This window comes from Pelobates fuscus, chromosome 6 (assembly GCF_036172605.1).
Source record: "Pelobates fuscus isolate aPelFus1 chromosome 6, aPelFus1.pri, whole genome shotgun sequence".
Classification (NCBI taxonomy): Eukaryota; Metazoa; Chordata; class Amphibia; order Anura; family Pelobatidae; genus Pelobates; species Pelobates fuscus.
In genome coordinates this window covers 237,750,750-237,766,756 of record NC_086322.1, presented here as the reverse complement: position 1 = coordinate 237,766,756, position 16,007 = coordinate 237,750,750, and the positions used below count along the sequence as shown (strand labels likewise).

Genomic DNA, 16,007 nt, shown 5'->3' with positions numbered 1-16,007 from the left:
TACTCGCCTCCGTGTCATTAATAAAATCATGACTTTACGTCATGTTAATAGTAAAATCTGTTAATTTTTTCCTAAGCAAGAGCTCTTCAACAGGGCTCTGTACATGGATTACCCTGAGTATTATCAAACTGACATACCCTCTTTGGGGAGGCATGCATGTTGCAATGGTGATGACACAACACGCCACGCCCTCCTATAGGGCTGCTATGCCTTTTAATGCCCAACGTTTTGTCCCAGACCGGGCCTGCTTGTAATGTATCTATGTATGAGAGAATGTGGGTTTGCCCTTATGTATGTGTTTTCCCGCGTGAGCAAGTCGAGTGTAGCACTCTGCTATTGTAAAACCAGTGGGCACTGATATAACAAACACCCTAATATTATCATCTATTTTGGAAGAGATTGGTGTTCAATGGAAGAATGAAATATAAAACTTGAATCGCTAGGATATGTTTACAATTGTATATAATTTTGTGGGGATTTTGAGTTCTGTGCTTGTTAACTTAAGTGACCAGCCTACCAGATTGTTATAGCATTTACAAATAAATCACTGATGTGTTTGACCAGCATAAAATAGTATGAAACAGAGTAAAAGCCTAGATATAGGACGTCTTCACAAAATTAAGGTGAATACATGAATCATTTTTTTTATCTGCACTAGCTATGCTTAAATTAAGACCCATCTGTCCCAACAGGGGCGGACTGAGAGCCTTTGGGGCCCCCGGGCAAAATTAGATCCCAGGCCCTTTGAATGCACAAATATATGTGCATTAAATAAATGTTAAAGGATCACTATTTACCTTTATCCAGCACCGGGCCCCCTCGACGCTGGTGACCTCTCCTCCCCCGCCGACATCAGCTCACGAGTGGAGCGAAATGCGCATGCGCGGCAAGCGCGCTTTCAAACAGTCCATAGGAAAGCATTTCTCAATGCTTTCCTATAGACGTTCTGCACGTCAGGATGACACCCACTAGAGGTTTGATTAACCCTGCTAAGTAAACATAGCAGTTTCTCTGAAACTGCTATGTTTACATCTGAAGGGTTAAAACCTGAGGGACCTAGCACCCAGATCACTTCATTGAGCTGAAGTGGTCTGGGTGACTATAGTGTCCCTTTAAATATAACTCTCATATAATACAGCATTCCTTTGGATGTGTATATTGTGAAGACCTGTGTATCAATGCATGTTTGTATTTGAGTCCGTGTGAATGCACTTGTACATGTCTGGATGACTACATGTGCTTTTTTGTATATAGTGTCAGTGTGAATGCATATGTGACAGGTGACAGAGTGTGTGAGGGAGAGGGTGACAGGTGGCAGAGTGAGGGGGTACCTGGAGGCAGAGTCAGGGAGGGAGGGGGTGACTAGTGACAGAGTGAGGGAGGGGGTGACTGTCCCCTTTACTCTGTCACTATTCACCACCTCCCTCCCTCACTCTGTCACTAGTCACCCCCTCCCTCCCTCTGTCACTAGTTACCCCATGCCTCCCTCAATCTGTCACTAGTCATCTCCTCCCTCTATCACAAGTCAACCCTCCCCCTCCCTCACTGTCACTAGAGTGAGGGGGTGACTAGTGACAGAGTGAGGGAGGGGGTGACTAGTGACAGAGAGAGGGGGTGACCAGTGACAGAGGGGGGGTGACCAGTGACAGAGGGAGGGTGACCAGTGACAGAGGGAGGGGGTGACCAGTGACAGAGGGAGGGTGACTAGTGACAGGGGGGGGGTGACTAGTGACAGAGGGGGGGTGACTAGTGACAGAGGGGGGTGACTAGTGACAGAGGGGGGGTGACTAGTGACAGAGGGGGGTGACTAGTGACGAAGGGGGGTGATTAGTGACAGAGGAGGGGTGACTAGTGACAGAGGGGGGTGACTAGTGACAGAGGGGGGGTGACTAGTGACAGAGGGGGGGTGACTAGTGACAGGGGGGTGACTAGTGACAGAGGGAGGGGTGACTAGACTAGTGACAGAGGGAGGGTGACCAGTGACAGAGGGGGGTGACTAGTGACAGAGGGAGGGGTGACAGTGACAGAGGGGGGTGACAGTGACAGAGGGGGGTGACTAGTGACAGAGGGGGGTGACTAGTGACAGAGGGGGGGTGACTAGTGTCAGGGGGGGTGACTAGTGACAGAGGGAGGGTGACTAGTGACAGAGGGGGGGTGACTAGTGACAGAGGGGGGGTGACTAGTGACAGAGGGGGGGTGACTAGTGACAGAGGGGGGTGACTAGTGACAGAGAGGGAGGGGGGTGACAGTGACAGAGGGTGAGGGGGGTGACAGTGACAGTGACAGAGGGGGAGGGGGTGACAGTGACAGAGGGGGAGGGGGGTGACAGTGACAGAGGGGGGGGTGTGACAGTGACAGAGGGAGGGGTGACTGTGACAGAGTGGGGGTGACTAGTGACAGGGGGAGGGAGGGGGAGTAGTGACACAGTGGGGGGGTAGGGGGGTGATTAGTGCCTACCTGTCTCTTGCTCCCTCTTCTCTCCCAGGCTGCTGCTCCTTCCTCTCTCGCTGATCGGCTCTGTGTGAGAGGAGAGTACAGGAAGTGATGTCACTTCCTGGCCCCGCTTCTCCCCAGCACACAGAGCACCGCGTGGGACAGGAAGGAGGAGACCTGGCAGAGAGGAGGTGAAGCTGCCAGGTCTTGGGTGAGGGTGAGAGGGGGGTGATTTACAGAGCGGTAGGTTGCTTGGGCCCTGCGCTCCATCAGGGGCCCCAGCAACCTATTAAAGGAAATTATTTTTTATTTTTCTTGCTGTTCCAGTTGGAGAGATCTCTGATCTCTCCAGCTGGAGCATGGCTGTGCTGCCGGGCCCCTGGCTGCCTCGGGCCCTCGGTCCATGACCGATATGCCCGAGTGGTCAGTCCGCCCCTGTGTCCCAATAAAAATATATTATTTTTGTTACATATACTGTAGGCCATTTAAACAAATATGACTTAAAGTAAAAAAAAAAATACATGTATATCAAATGCCCAAAACTGGCCTGGCAGTGACACTGCTAAGCAAGATTCAAATAAGTTTTCCATTTAGAATTAATATTGAAAATGTTACATCTCCTCATAGGAAACCACAATGGAGAAATATGTAGTCAGAATTTTAAGGGTTACAAATATTAAAACTCTCTCAGTATAATCCCATTTGGAGGGCCCTCAGGTAATGTAACATTACACTAGAAAATAATCTAGTCCATTACAACTGGGGCTCATAACTATAGATTGTAAGCTTGTTTGAGCAGGGTCCTCTTCAACCTTTCATTCCTGTAAGGTTTCTTGTAATTGTTGTATTTATAGTTAACCCCCCCCCCCCCCCTCTAATAATATTGTAAAGCGCTACTTAATCTGTTGGCACTATATAAATGGCAGGAATAAGAATAATAACTACCGAAAAGGTTATGAGATATTTCTACTGTAGAGTACGTTAGAAATCCTAAACCCTTTTGCTGCCTGGTGTCCCTTACTGAGTGGTATGACTTGGCAGACGCACATGCTACAAACAGTGCCAATTGGCACATGTCACCCATTTGCTGTAACAGTGGCACTTACGTATCTGTTCTTACCCGTGCATCGAAAGCAAAAAAACAAACAAAAAACACAGGAAAATGATGTTCATAAAATATCTATGTAGTGTTAGAACAGCTGATTTAAATCCTTTTCATAACAAGACTTAGATGATAGCTGTGCTGACTGCTATATAGTTCAGCTATGTCCATCCCTTCCCCGTTTGACAGTACATGGTGGAGCTTGGGAAAAACATGCAGGGAAGGAAGCAGAGTGTCTGGAGACCACAAGGTAGGAAGGTTTTTTTTTTGCAGTACTTACTTGAGAAGGAGGATCTTAGAAAATCATAACACAATTCTTTTCGGGAAAAGTAACCAGTTTCAAGTACATGTACAGAGCAGACTGAACTGTTTGAAGTACAAGTGCAAATAGACATAGTTTTATAAATGACAGGCAATTCCAAATACCGTATGTAAAATATATTACAGTGACAGACTACAGGACAGTGAGCATATTTAAAGAGACTAGCTAGAAAGAGAGGTTGCATAGCAGGTTCAGAGTGAATGCAATGTTATTAAATTTTGAAAAATCAAGTGCCGGAAATAATAGTTTATATGGATTAAAGAAATGGATCATTCACAATATTATTGACTAAACAGGGAGTTGTTAGTGCTCACCTATGAATTTCACACTTCAGGCCCAAATAGTTGAATTGGAAAAAATCTCCAAATGAGCTAGGTTTCCAGCTGAGCTAGTTTAGTGAATAGTTGTGTTTAATTTTAGAAGGTATCCTGGAGTGAAGAAAACATTTCTTTACAAAATTCAGAATATCTAGTTATTGCTCTGTCCATTGAAATTGACAAACAAATACCGCTTTAAACATAAGTGAATAATAGAGTAGTTTAGTGTGCATTAGAACAACAAGAGAAATTAAAGCTAATTCTTTCAACTTGATAGATATTGATCTGAGGCGATTTGTTTTATAATTTTGTATATATTTTATATATATTTTTTATATATTTTTATATTTCTGTATCTATATATTTTTGGCTGTGGTAACTTATTCTTCAAGAGTAGTATCACTTGTTGCCAAAACAATATTAATTTGCTTTATCAGATCAGAGTTATATTTATAATATCTAGTAGCTTCTCCAGTAGGGTGAAGGTATACAAAGGTTACCATACCCAATAGCACTTGTTGCACTTTAAGAATATTGAGTTGCGGTGAATGAATATCCCATTGCACTTTTAAGGAGGTGTATCCCTTTAAATGTAGATTTAAACTAATGCTGTTTTTTATTTTTATGTTTATACATTGTAATAGTCACAACTATTCACAAACCGGACTTCTATTCACAAACTGGACTTTACATAGGACACAAGGTCATGCGTTTAGACTGGAAGAAAGAAGATTTCGTCTAAGGCAAAGGAAAGGTTTTTTTACTGTAAGAACAATAAGGATGTAGAATTCTCTGCCTGAAGAAGTGGTTTTATCAGAGTCCATACAGATGTTCAAACAGCTACTAGATGCATACTTGCAAAAACAGAATATTCAAGGATATAATCTTTCAATATAGGGTAATAACTGCTTGATACAAAGATAAACATGACTGCCATTCTAGGGTCAAAAGGGAATTTTTATGCTAGCTTGTTAGAAATTGGAAGTGCTTCAAACTGGGTTTTTTGCCTTCTTTTGGATTAACAGCAAAAAACAAATGTGAGGAAGGCTGAACTTGATGGACGCAAGTCTCTTTTCAGTTATGTAACCATGTCATATTCATATTTGTATGTTGGAAAGGTAGATTCACCTGTTGGTATTCAAAGAATACTCAATTTTGTATTTAATTTCATTGTTGAAGAGTTGTATATTTTTTAAATGTAGATTTTTGACTACATTCTAGGTCTTTAGATAACTCCATTAGCCATATAGTTTGGCGGGGTTATTATTTTACTATAATATAGTAGTACATATAGTACAAGGCCTTATCTAGCAGAGGTAAAATTTATATATTTTTTTTATAAATATATTCGTGTCCTGCTATCAAAATAATGTATTTTATGTAAATTGACTACTGATAGCTGAAAAATATATCAGATTTTACACACTACTTTAACCTTGATGCTTATAGGCATCCAGACCACTTCAGTTTAATGAAGTGCTCTGGGTGCAAGATCCAGCTAGGTTTAACCCTTTTTGCTGTAAACATAGCAGTTTCAGAGAAACTGCTATGTTTACAATAGGGTTAATCCAGCCTCTAGTGGCTGTCTCATTGACAGCTGCTAGAGGCGCTTTCGCGCTTCTCACTGTGATTTTCCCAGTAAGAAGACGCCAGCGTCCACAGGAAAGCGTCCATAGGAAAGCATTGAGAATGCTTTCCAATGGACTGGCTGAATGTGCGCGCGGCTCTTGCTGCACATGCGCATTCAGCCAATGACGGAAGAGGGAGGAGAGTCTCCAGCACCGAGGGAGCCCGGCGCTGGAAATGAGGTAATCGATTAACCCCTTCCTTCCCCCTCAGCGCCACGGGAGTGGGACCCTGAGGGTGGGGGCACCCTCAGGGCACTATAGTGCCAGGAAAACAAGTATGTTTTCCTGGCACTATAGTAGTCTTTTAACAAATGTTTAGGCTCACACTGCATCAGAAGAAATATACCGTATATACTCGAGTATAAGCCGAGTTTTTCAGCACATTTTTTGTGCTGAAAAAACCCAACTCGGCTTATACTCGAGTCAGTGTCTGTATTATGGCAATTTACATTGCCATAATACAGACTGGGGGCTGTGGGGGATGTAGAGTGGTTACTTACCTGTCCTGCAGCTCCTGTCAGCTCTCTCCTCCTCCGCGCCGTCCGTTCAGCACCTCGGTCAGCTCCCAGTGTAAGTCTCTCGAGAACCGCGGCTCTCGCGAGATTTACAGTGTGAGCTGACAGAAGAGCTGAACGGACGGCGCAGAGGAGGAGAGCTGACAGGAGCTGCAGGACAGGTAAGTAACCACTCTGCAGCCCCCACAGCCCCCCCACTGAACTACCAATGCCACTGGACCACCAGGGAAGGAGAGCTCCCCTCCCTGGCCAGCTAGCAAGCAGGGAGGGGTGACGAAAATAAATATAAATAATACAAAATATAAATAATAAAGTAATATTAAAAATAATACAATAAAAAATAATAAAAAAAATATTAATAAAATAAAAAAATTATTTAAATAATTTAAAAAAATATAATAAAAATGCCCAGCAACACACACACTGCATCACACACACTCACACTGCATTCATACACACACTACATTCATACACACACTGCATTCATACACACACTGCATTCATACACACACTGCATTCATACACACACTGCATTCATACACACACTGCACTCATACACACACTGCACTCATACACACACTGCACTCATACACACACACTGCACTCATACACACACTGCACTCATACACACACACACTGCACTCATACACACACTGCACTCATACACACACACTGCACTCATACACACACACTGCACTCATACACACACTGCACTCATACACACACTGCACTCATATACACATACTGCATTCAGTATATACACACACACTGTAAATAAATATTCTATATAATTTTTTTAGGATCTAATTTTATTTAGAAATTTACCAGTAGCTGCTTCATTTCCCACCCTAGTCTTATACTCGAGTCAATAAGTTTTCCCAGTTTTTGGGGGTAAAATTAGGGGCCTCGGCTTATATTCGGGTCGGCTTATACTCGAGTATATACGGTAGTTTGAAAATACCTGTCATGGTTAATCATCATTACATAGTTACATAGTTACATAGCTGACAAGAGACTTGCATCCATCAAGTTCAGCCTTCCTCACATTTGTTTTTTGCTGTTGATCCAAAAGAAGGCAAAAACAAAAACAGTTTGAAGCACTTCCAATTTTGCAACAAACTAGGAAAAAATTCCTTCTTGACCCCAAAATAGCAGTCAGATGTCTCCTTGGATCAAGCAGCTATTACCCCACTAATTAGAAATTATATCCCTGTATGTTATGTTTTTGCAAGTATTTATCCAATTGCAGTTTAAACATCAGTATAGACTCTGACAAAACCACCTCTTCAGGCAATGAATTCCATATCCTTATTGCTCTTACTGTAAAAAAAACCTTTTCTTTGCCTTAGAGAAAATCTCCTTTCTTCAAGCCTAAATGTGTGACCTCGTGTCCTAAGTATAGCCCTGTTTATGAATAGATTTCCAGATAATGGTTTGTACTGGCCCCGAATATATTTGTATAATGTTATCATATCCCCTCTCAGGCGCCGTTTTTCCAAACTGAAGAGATTTAAATTTTTTAACCTTTCTTCATAACCAAAATGCTCCATTCCTTTTATCAATTTTGTAGCTCGTCTCTGCACTTTTTCTAGTGCCATGATATATTTCTTTAGAACAGGTGCCCAAAATTGCACAGCATATTCAAGGTGTGGTCTTACCAGCGATTTATAAAGAGGCAAAATTATATTTTCATCTCGAGAATTTATGCCCCTATTTGTACATGACAAAACCTTACTGGCCTTAGCAATGGCAGATTGACATTGCATATTGCTACCTAATTTGTTGTCTATAACAATTCCCAAATCCTTCTCGTGTGTGGTTATCCCTAGTTCACTACCATTAAGGGTGTAAATTGCTTGTGCATTCTTAACCCCGAAGTGCATAACTTTGCAATTTTCTACGTTAAATTTCATCTGCCATTTTAGTGCCCAGTCCCCCAATCTATCCAAATCCCTCTGCAGCAAGGCAATATCCTGCTCACATTTTATCACTTTACAAAGTTTTGTGTCATCTGCAAACACTGATACATGGCTTTCAATGCCCATTTCAAGATCATTTATAAATATGTTAAATAGAAACGGTCCCAAAACAGAACCCTGAGGGACACCACTTACCACTTTTGTCCAGCTTGAAAATTTACCATTTATGACAACTCACTGTACTCTATCCTTAAGCCAATGTTCTACCCAAGAACAAGAGTATACATCTAGACCAATTTCTTGTAGTTTGAAGACTAACCTATTGTGAGGAACCGTATCAAATGCCTTGGCAAAATCCAAGTAGATCACATCCACTGCAACACCCTGATCTATATTTCTGCTTACTTCTTTGTAGAATGCAATTAGGTTAGTTTGACATGACCTATGTTTCATGAAACCATGCTGAATATTGCTAATAACACAGTTCTTCCCAATGAATTCCTGAATATTATCCCTTAATAGCCGTTCAAATAATTTCCCAGTCACAGAAGTTAAGCTCACAGGTCTATAATTTCCAGGCAAGGATTTTGAACCATTTTTAAATAGAGGAACAACATCTGCCTTCCTCAAATCCTCCAGTACAATACCTGAAACAAAAGAATCTTGAAAAATTAAGTCCCTAGAAAAAAAAAATAAAAAAAAAATTAGTCCCTAAATAAAGAAGTATCACGTTTCACTGTCAAACTACAGTCATATGTATTATTTAACAATATCTTACACATTTTATTTCCTCTTATAATAGTTTTTTTGTCAAATAATTTTTGTTTATATCTTTATCGTGAGAATAATAGCTCATGAACATTCAGTGATATTTTTTGTAGTAAAGAAGACTATTTAGGGATATGTAATCAATACAATTATGGAATTTCGCTGTTTTTTGTTTTATTGTCATTTATACTGCTTCCAAAATGTGCATGGCAAAAAAAAAAAAACATTATCCTCTACATTTCTGCCCTATAGTGTCACTAGAGAATAATGATGAGCGTCAAAAAAACTAATTTCTTTATTCTAAGAATGGTGTTGATTGCCACTTAGAATTTCTTATTCCAATGGTGTCCTTTCTACGATCCATATCTCTGCCCCCACACCTGCTAGAGAGGCAAGAGATCTATGATATACAAGGTAGGTATGTTCCAGGTGCAAGTGGGAAAAAGATCCAAAAGATGGCTCTGGAAGAGTGGTGCTCTAACTCAGGGGTAGTCAATCCGGTCCCTACCGTCCACTAGTGGGCGGTTTGGGTTTTTATGTGGGCGGTGGTGGGTTCTGCAGAAAATGCCCAGTGGCCCTCGATGGCCGTGGACCAAGGCTGCAACCAGCCCATGCAGAGCCAGCCTTGCTGTAACCCCTCTCTGGCTGGTGAGGTGATACAAAGATCTTCCTCACCGGCCCACTGGCACTTAGTTCCAGCAGTGGGAAGGAAGGGCCTGGGAGACTCTGTATTCCTCAGAGGGAAGGAAGGGCCTGGGAGACTCTGATACACTGCTGTGTTCGCAGGACAAAAGAGTCAGCCTGCAGCCAGAGGAGCTGCAGCCTAAAGTGAACATGCCATCACTGGACCACCAAGGCTTGCAGCATTATGCCCCCCTCCCTGGTAAAAGGTAAGAAGAAGGGAGAGGGAGACATTAAGATAGATTTTTCACTAGTGATGTTGCGAACACAAAATTTTCAGTTCGCGAACGGCGAACGGGAACTTCCGCAAACGTTCGCGAACCGGGCGAACCGCCATTGACTTCAATGGGCAGGCGGATTTTAAAACCCACAGGGACTCTTTCTGGCCACAAAAGTGATGGAAAAGTTGTTTCAAGGGGACTAAAACCTGGACTGTGGCATGCCGGAGGGGGATCCATGGCAAAACTCCCATGGAAAATTACACAGTTGATGCAGAGTCTGGTTTTAATCCATAAAGGGCAGAAATCACCTAACATTCCTAAATTGTTTGGAATAACGTGCTTTAAAACATCAGGTATGATGTTGTATCGATCAGGTAGTGTAAGGGTTACACCCGCTTCACAGTGACAGACCAAACTCCCCGTTTAACGCACCGCAAACAACCGCAAACAGTCCATTTGCACAAACGCAAACTCCCCATTTGCACATGTTTTAGTGCAAACTAGTCTAACTACTAATATAGTTGAAACATGCTACTTTTATTCAGGCCAGACAACCATGCAGGCCAGACTAACAAACATGCCAGGGCCAATCATAGTTAACCACCTCAGATAGTAACATGGCTCCCTCTATATACAGAGTAAACATGGCTCCCTCTATATACAGAGTAACATGGCTCCTCTCTATATACAGAGTAACATGGCTTCCCTCTATATACCGTGTAAACATGGCTCCCTCTATATACATAATAACATGGCTCCCTCTATATACAGAGTAACATGGCTTCCCTCTATATACCCTGTAAACATGGCTCCCTCTATATACAGAATAACATGGCTCCCTCTATATACAGTGTAAACATGGCTCCACTCTATATACAGAGTAACATGGCTTCCCTCTATATACAGTGTAAACATGGCTCCCTCTATATACAGAATAACATGGATCCCTCTACATACAGAGTAACATGGCTTCCCTCTATATACCGTGTAAACATGGCTCCTCTATATACAGAATAACATGGCTCCCTCTATATACAGAGTAACATGGCTTCCCTCTATATACCGTGCAAACATGGCTCCCTCTATATACAGAATAGCATGGCTCCCTCTACATACAGAGTAACATGGCTTCCCTCTATATACCATGTAAACATGGCTCCCTCTATATACCATGTAAACATGGCTCCCTTTATATACAGAGTAACATGGCTTCCCTCTATATACCGTGTAAACATGGCTCCTCTCTATATACAGAGTAATATGGATCCCTCTATATACAGAGTAACATGGCTTCCCTCTATATACAGTGTAACATGGCTCCCCTCTATATACAGATTAACATGGCTCCCCTCTATATACAGTGTAAACATGGCTCCTCTCTATATACAGAGTAACATGGCTCCCTCTATATACAGTGTAAACATGACTCCCTCTATATACAGAGTAACATGGCTCCCTCTATATACAGTGTAAACATGGCTCCCTCTATATACAGAGTAACATGGCTTTCCTCTATATACCATGTAACATGGCTCCCTATATATACAGAATAACATGGCTCCCTCTATATACAGAGTAACATGGCTTCCCTCTATATACCGTGTAAACATGGCTCCCTCTATTTACAGAATAACATGGCTCCCTCTATATACAGAGTAACATGGCTTCCCTATATATACCGTGTAAACATGGCTCCCTCTATATACAGAATAGCATGGCTCCCTCTATATACAGTATAACATGGCTCCCCTCTATATACAGATTAACATGGCTCCCCTCTATATACAGAGTAACATGACTCCCCTCTATATACAGAGTAACATGGCTCCCTCTATATACAGTGTAACATGGCTTCCCTCTATATACAGAGTAACATGGCTCCCCTCTATATACAGAGTAACATGGCTCCCCTCTATATACAGTGTAAACATGGCTCCTCTCTATATACAGAGTAACATGGCTCCCTCTATATACAGTGTAAACATGGCTCCCTCTATATACAGAGTAACATGGCTCCCTCTATATACAGTGTAAACATGGCTCCCTCTATATACAGTATAACATGGCTCCCCTCTATATACAGATTAACATGGCTCCCCTCTATATACAGAGTAACATGACTCCCCTCTATATACAGAGTAACATGGCTTCCCTATATATACCGTGTAAACATGGCTCCCTCTATATACAGAATAACATGGCTCCCTCTATATACAGAGTAACATGGCTTCTCTCTATATACCGTGTAAACATGGCTCCCTCTATATACAGAGTAACATGGCTTCCCTATATATACCGTGTAAACATGGCTCCCTCTATATACAGAATAACATGGCTCCCTCTATATACAGAGTAACATGGCTTCCCTCTATATACAGTGTGAACATGGCTCCTCTCTATATACAGAGTAACATGGCTTCCCTCTATATACAGTGTAAACATGGCTCCTCTCTATATACAGAGTAACATGTCTTCCCTCTATATACCGTGTGTGGCGAAACCGACCTCGCCACGTGTCCTTGGAGGGGCTGCCTGCCCGCCTCTTGCCTTTGGACTATGGACCCGACTTTATGTGAATGTGTTAACCCAGATAGCTATGCCATGGAGCCCATTCGTGTAGTTAAAGACTTCGGCTCCATGGCAATTGAACTGTGTGAATAAGATCTGAGCGCTATTTGATAGTTTTGTGCGCTCAGATCCCAGCTATCTGGGGATATGTGACATGTCTGTGTTTTATGTATTAAATGTGACATTGTGTATTTTATAGTATTTTAATGCTTTGTGCTCACCATGTGCATAATGGAGTTTTGTCTCTGTCCTGGGAGATAATTGAATTATTTCTCAATTATCTCCAGGATAGAAGCCTCTGAAACCGGTCTGGGCCGGAAAGCCATGCTGGCAGGGGTTTTTAATATATACTTTACTAACTTTTTAACCCCTGGTCTGATTCATGCCATTTTTTATATGTTGTTCCCCTAAATGGATTGATTGTGAATATGTAATTTGTGTGTGAATGTGATGTATGGTTTTAGAGTTATGAAAGTTGGGTAAAAAGTATGTTTTAAACTGTATGTATAATTGGATTACCTCTCAGGCTAAGGGGAGGGAATCTGTGGGATGTAACCATTGTGTGATTGGTGTATTGTAAATCCCTCCCTTGCATGGGAGATTCCTTTATAAGACAGTGTGTGAATAAATCTTGAGTTCCTGTTTTAACCCTCAAAGTGAAGTGTCGTCTCATTATTGGGGGAGGATTTATTTTATGCTGTTCCAGTTTGACTGCTAGGAGTGCAAACCTATTTGTATGGTTCCTATTCAACTGTCTACAGCAGGGGTAGGCAACCTTTTAGCAGCACTGTGCCGATATAGGATTGTAATGTCCCGTAGCGTGCCGGTCCTATTTTTTTTTTTTTTTTTTAATTAAGTTGTGTATGCTGCCGTATTCTGCTTGTGTTATTTGTACTGTAATTGCTTTGGATCGTTGTATTTGTGCATAAATAAGCCATTATATTGTATATGTTCATTAGTAGTTTATGGTATCGTGTATGATACATATGAATGTGGGCTGTGTATGGGGGCTGCTTGTGGAATTGTGTGTGGATGCATATGTCACATTGTGTGTTTAGTAGTGTGTGGGGGCTGTTTGGGGTATTGCATGTGAGAGGCTGCATGTGGGGTTGTGTGCATGTATGTGGATTGTTAGCAGGTTGCGTTTGTGCGGATTGTGTGTATGTTTGTGTGTGGGCTGTTTGTATTATTTGTATGAAGGGAGGGTTATTGTGCATTTCTGTGTATATCTAGCAGTGTGGGTGGCTTCCCTGGGTTCCAGTGTGGTCCAGGCTGGCCAGGTACAGGTCAAGGACAGGAGCTGCAACAGCAGCTATGGGCTGCTTTACTACATGTGGATTCCCATTCACAACTGCTGGGAGGAAGTGATATCCATGTGCTACAATGCTTACATTGAGGATTGTCAATCTTTCTTTTATTGAAGCATATCAAGTGGGGTACAGAAGTAAAGAGAGGGAAATGTAAAAACGGTTCACATTAAGGGATTAGTACATCAACATTGTAGAGAGATTACATTTCCAGAGTGACAATGCCTCATTTTATAATTATGTGAATACAGAGTGGCAAACGATAACCCTGTACAGATTAAAGTTAAACAGTGAGCAAGATAAACAAACATGTCTAGGTCAGGTTGCTAGAACAAGAGGTGTCTAACGGAGGCCGACATGTATAGATAAACAAGCAATTGATATACAGGCTTTTCATGTTTCAAGTAACTCAGAGTTGTCTAGCTAGATATGCAGAGTAAGGCTGTCTCATGTGGTACCATGTGAACAGACTAGTTGAGTATTAAACCGAGCATCTGAGTAGTCGGGGTTTCAGCAACTTAGCAGTTCAGCCCAAGTAGGGTGGCTGGGAGAGTAAGGCGAAACTTTGGCCAACATGGCGTATGCGAAGAGTTAATGCGCGTATCAGGGACATGCTATGTGTCGGGGGTCAGTGTATGCTAGCGAGATAGGAGTAAAACACAATAACATGTTAGTACATACCCCGAATATACCCGTTGTGTTAGGCCTATAAACCCCTATAACTTCTGTAAGACATATGTGGAACCAGAGGATAGCCATGTAAGGTCATTTAGTTTGGCAGGAATAAGCGGGTCATGCACAGTGCTGCAAGCGTGTAATATAACATGACTAGTATGGCAAACTGGCTATAAGGGTAGAGGTAACGGTCTAAGTTATACAGGGATTGCTAGCAGAGAGGTTTGCTATGTCAGGCAGGTGCACTAGTGTTACACGGCTAAGACATGTGTGAGTCCAGAGCGGTAGTTTTATATTTACGGCTGGTAGGTTAAGTAGTCCGAGATTCAGCGTAGACCTGTCCCTGTGTTCCGATGCTCGGAAACCAGGGGTAGCAATCCAACAAGGACTTAAGGCAAGTTCGCAGTCGTATGTCCTATGAGGTGCGGGTGTGTGCCCGTTGTCGCCTGCTGAGCTGATCCCAGGGCACTGGAGTAGTTGCCGATCATCCGATTCCCACGGTTGGCAGCTGTGATGCAGACTCTAGGTAATCCTGCAGTCTGTTTAGGCTTGAGGAAGGTTGTAGCCGTATGCTCCAGTCAAGGAGGTGCCCAGAGGCCCCTGCAGCTCTGCTGGCGGTGTCAGTGTTGCGTGGGCCGTGGCGGACCCCGCTCCAGCCCCAGGCCTTGTGGAAGGTCTGCATCAGTGTGCCACAGACTCGGGTATGCAGTGCAGCCGGGTCTTCCCTTTTGTGGGCGCTGCAGAGGGCCCCGATGGTGAAACGCCGCCAGCGGCGGGTGGTCCTCCGGCGTCGTGGGTGATGCTGCGGGGGTATACCCCATTTGGCCTTCGGCCCAGGAAGGCAGGGAGCTTGGGTAGCGTGTGCTCCAGGTCGAGATCTGCCCGAGCGGGGTGAGCTCGGCCCTTTCTCCGCGGTCTCCCGTGCATACTCTGGTGGCTGTAGAGCCATGCGCTGCTCCAGTCTCTCCCAGAAGCGCTGGAAGGCCTCGTTTATGCGTCGGAGGGAGCGCTCGATCATGTCCTCGCCGGGGCCTGTGTTTGCAGGCGCCATTTGTGGTGTGGCCTGTACACGAGGCCCGTCTTGTTTCGAGCACAGTCCTACATGCAAAGTGAGGTTGTAAGTGAGTACTTGCTGCTTGTCAATGGGGACCGGGATAACCCCCGCCGGTCCATAGGGGGGGAACGGGTAGTCCTGTTGTAATGCTTCTCTCTATGTCCCTGCGGGAGAGCGGCCGTCTCCCCCGCCCCGGCCATGCTTGTAGGCCGCAGAGGTCGCTTGGGTGATTGCAGCTCGAGGGGCCACATGTTTGGTATCAGTAGGTAGGGTTTGCTTTCCCCCTGCCTCCGGTAGCTGGTATCGAGTCCGTAGTTGCTTGGTGTCGATATTAATCGATAAATTTCACTACCATGAGCAGGAGCTTTGGTATCGTGCGACTGCTCTGCTGCAAGGTCAGGCCCCGCCCCCTACATTGAGGATTGTCCTTCACATCCTCTTCGTATTAGCAGATATCTGAAGTTTTACTGGGACTCCTGATAGGCCAGATCCTGTTT

At 43.3% G+C, this 16,007-nt stretch overlaps 1 protein-coding gene across 2 annotated transcripts in view; it reads left to right on the top strand.

Annotated features, from left to right (window-relative positions):
* ZNF385C (zinc finger protein 385C) overlaps positions 1 to 16,007 on the top strand; it is an 845,536-nt gene that overhangs the window by 358,214 nt on the left and 471,315 nt on the right. The window contains exon 1 of one of the 2 annotated variants that reach the window (XM_063458899.1): positions 3,662 to 3,785. The exons of the other annotated variant lie outside the window; for it this stretch is intronic. Coding sequence (XP_063314969.1) covers positions 3,728 to 3,785 — 58 coding nt within the window. The 5' untranslated portion in view covers positions 3,662 to 3,727. Of the gene's footprint in view, positions 1 to 3,661; positions 3,786 to 16,007 lie in introns of those variants that run through there. 2 annotated transcript variants of the gene reach the window in all.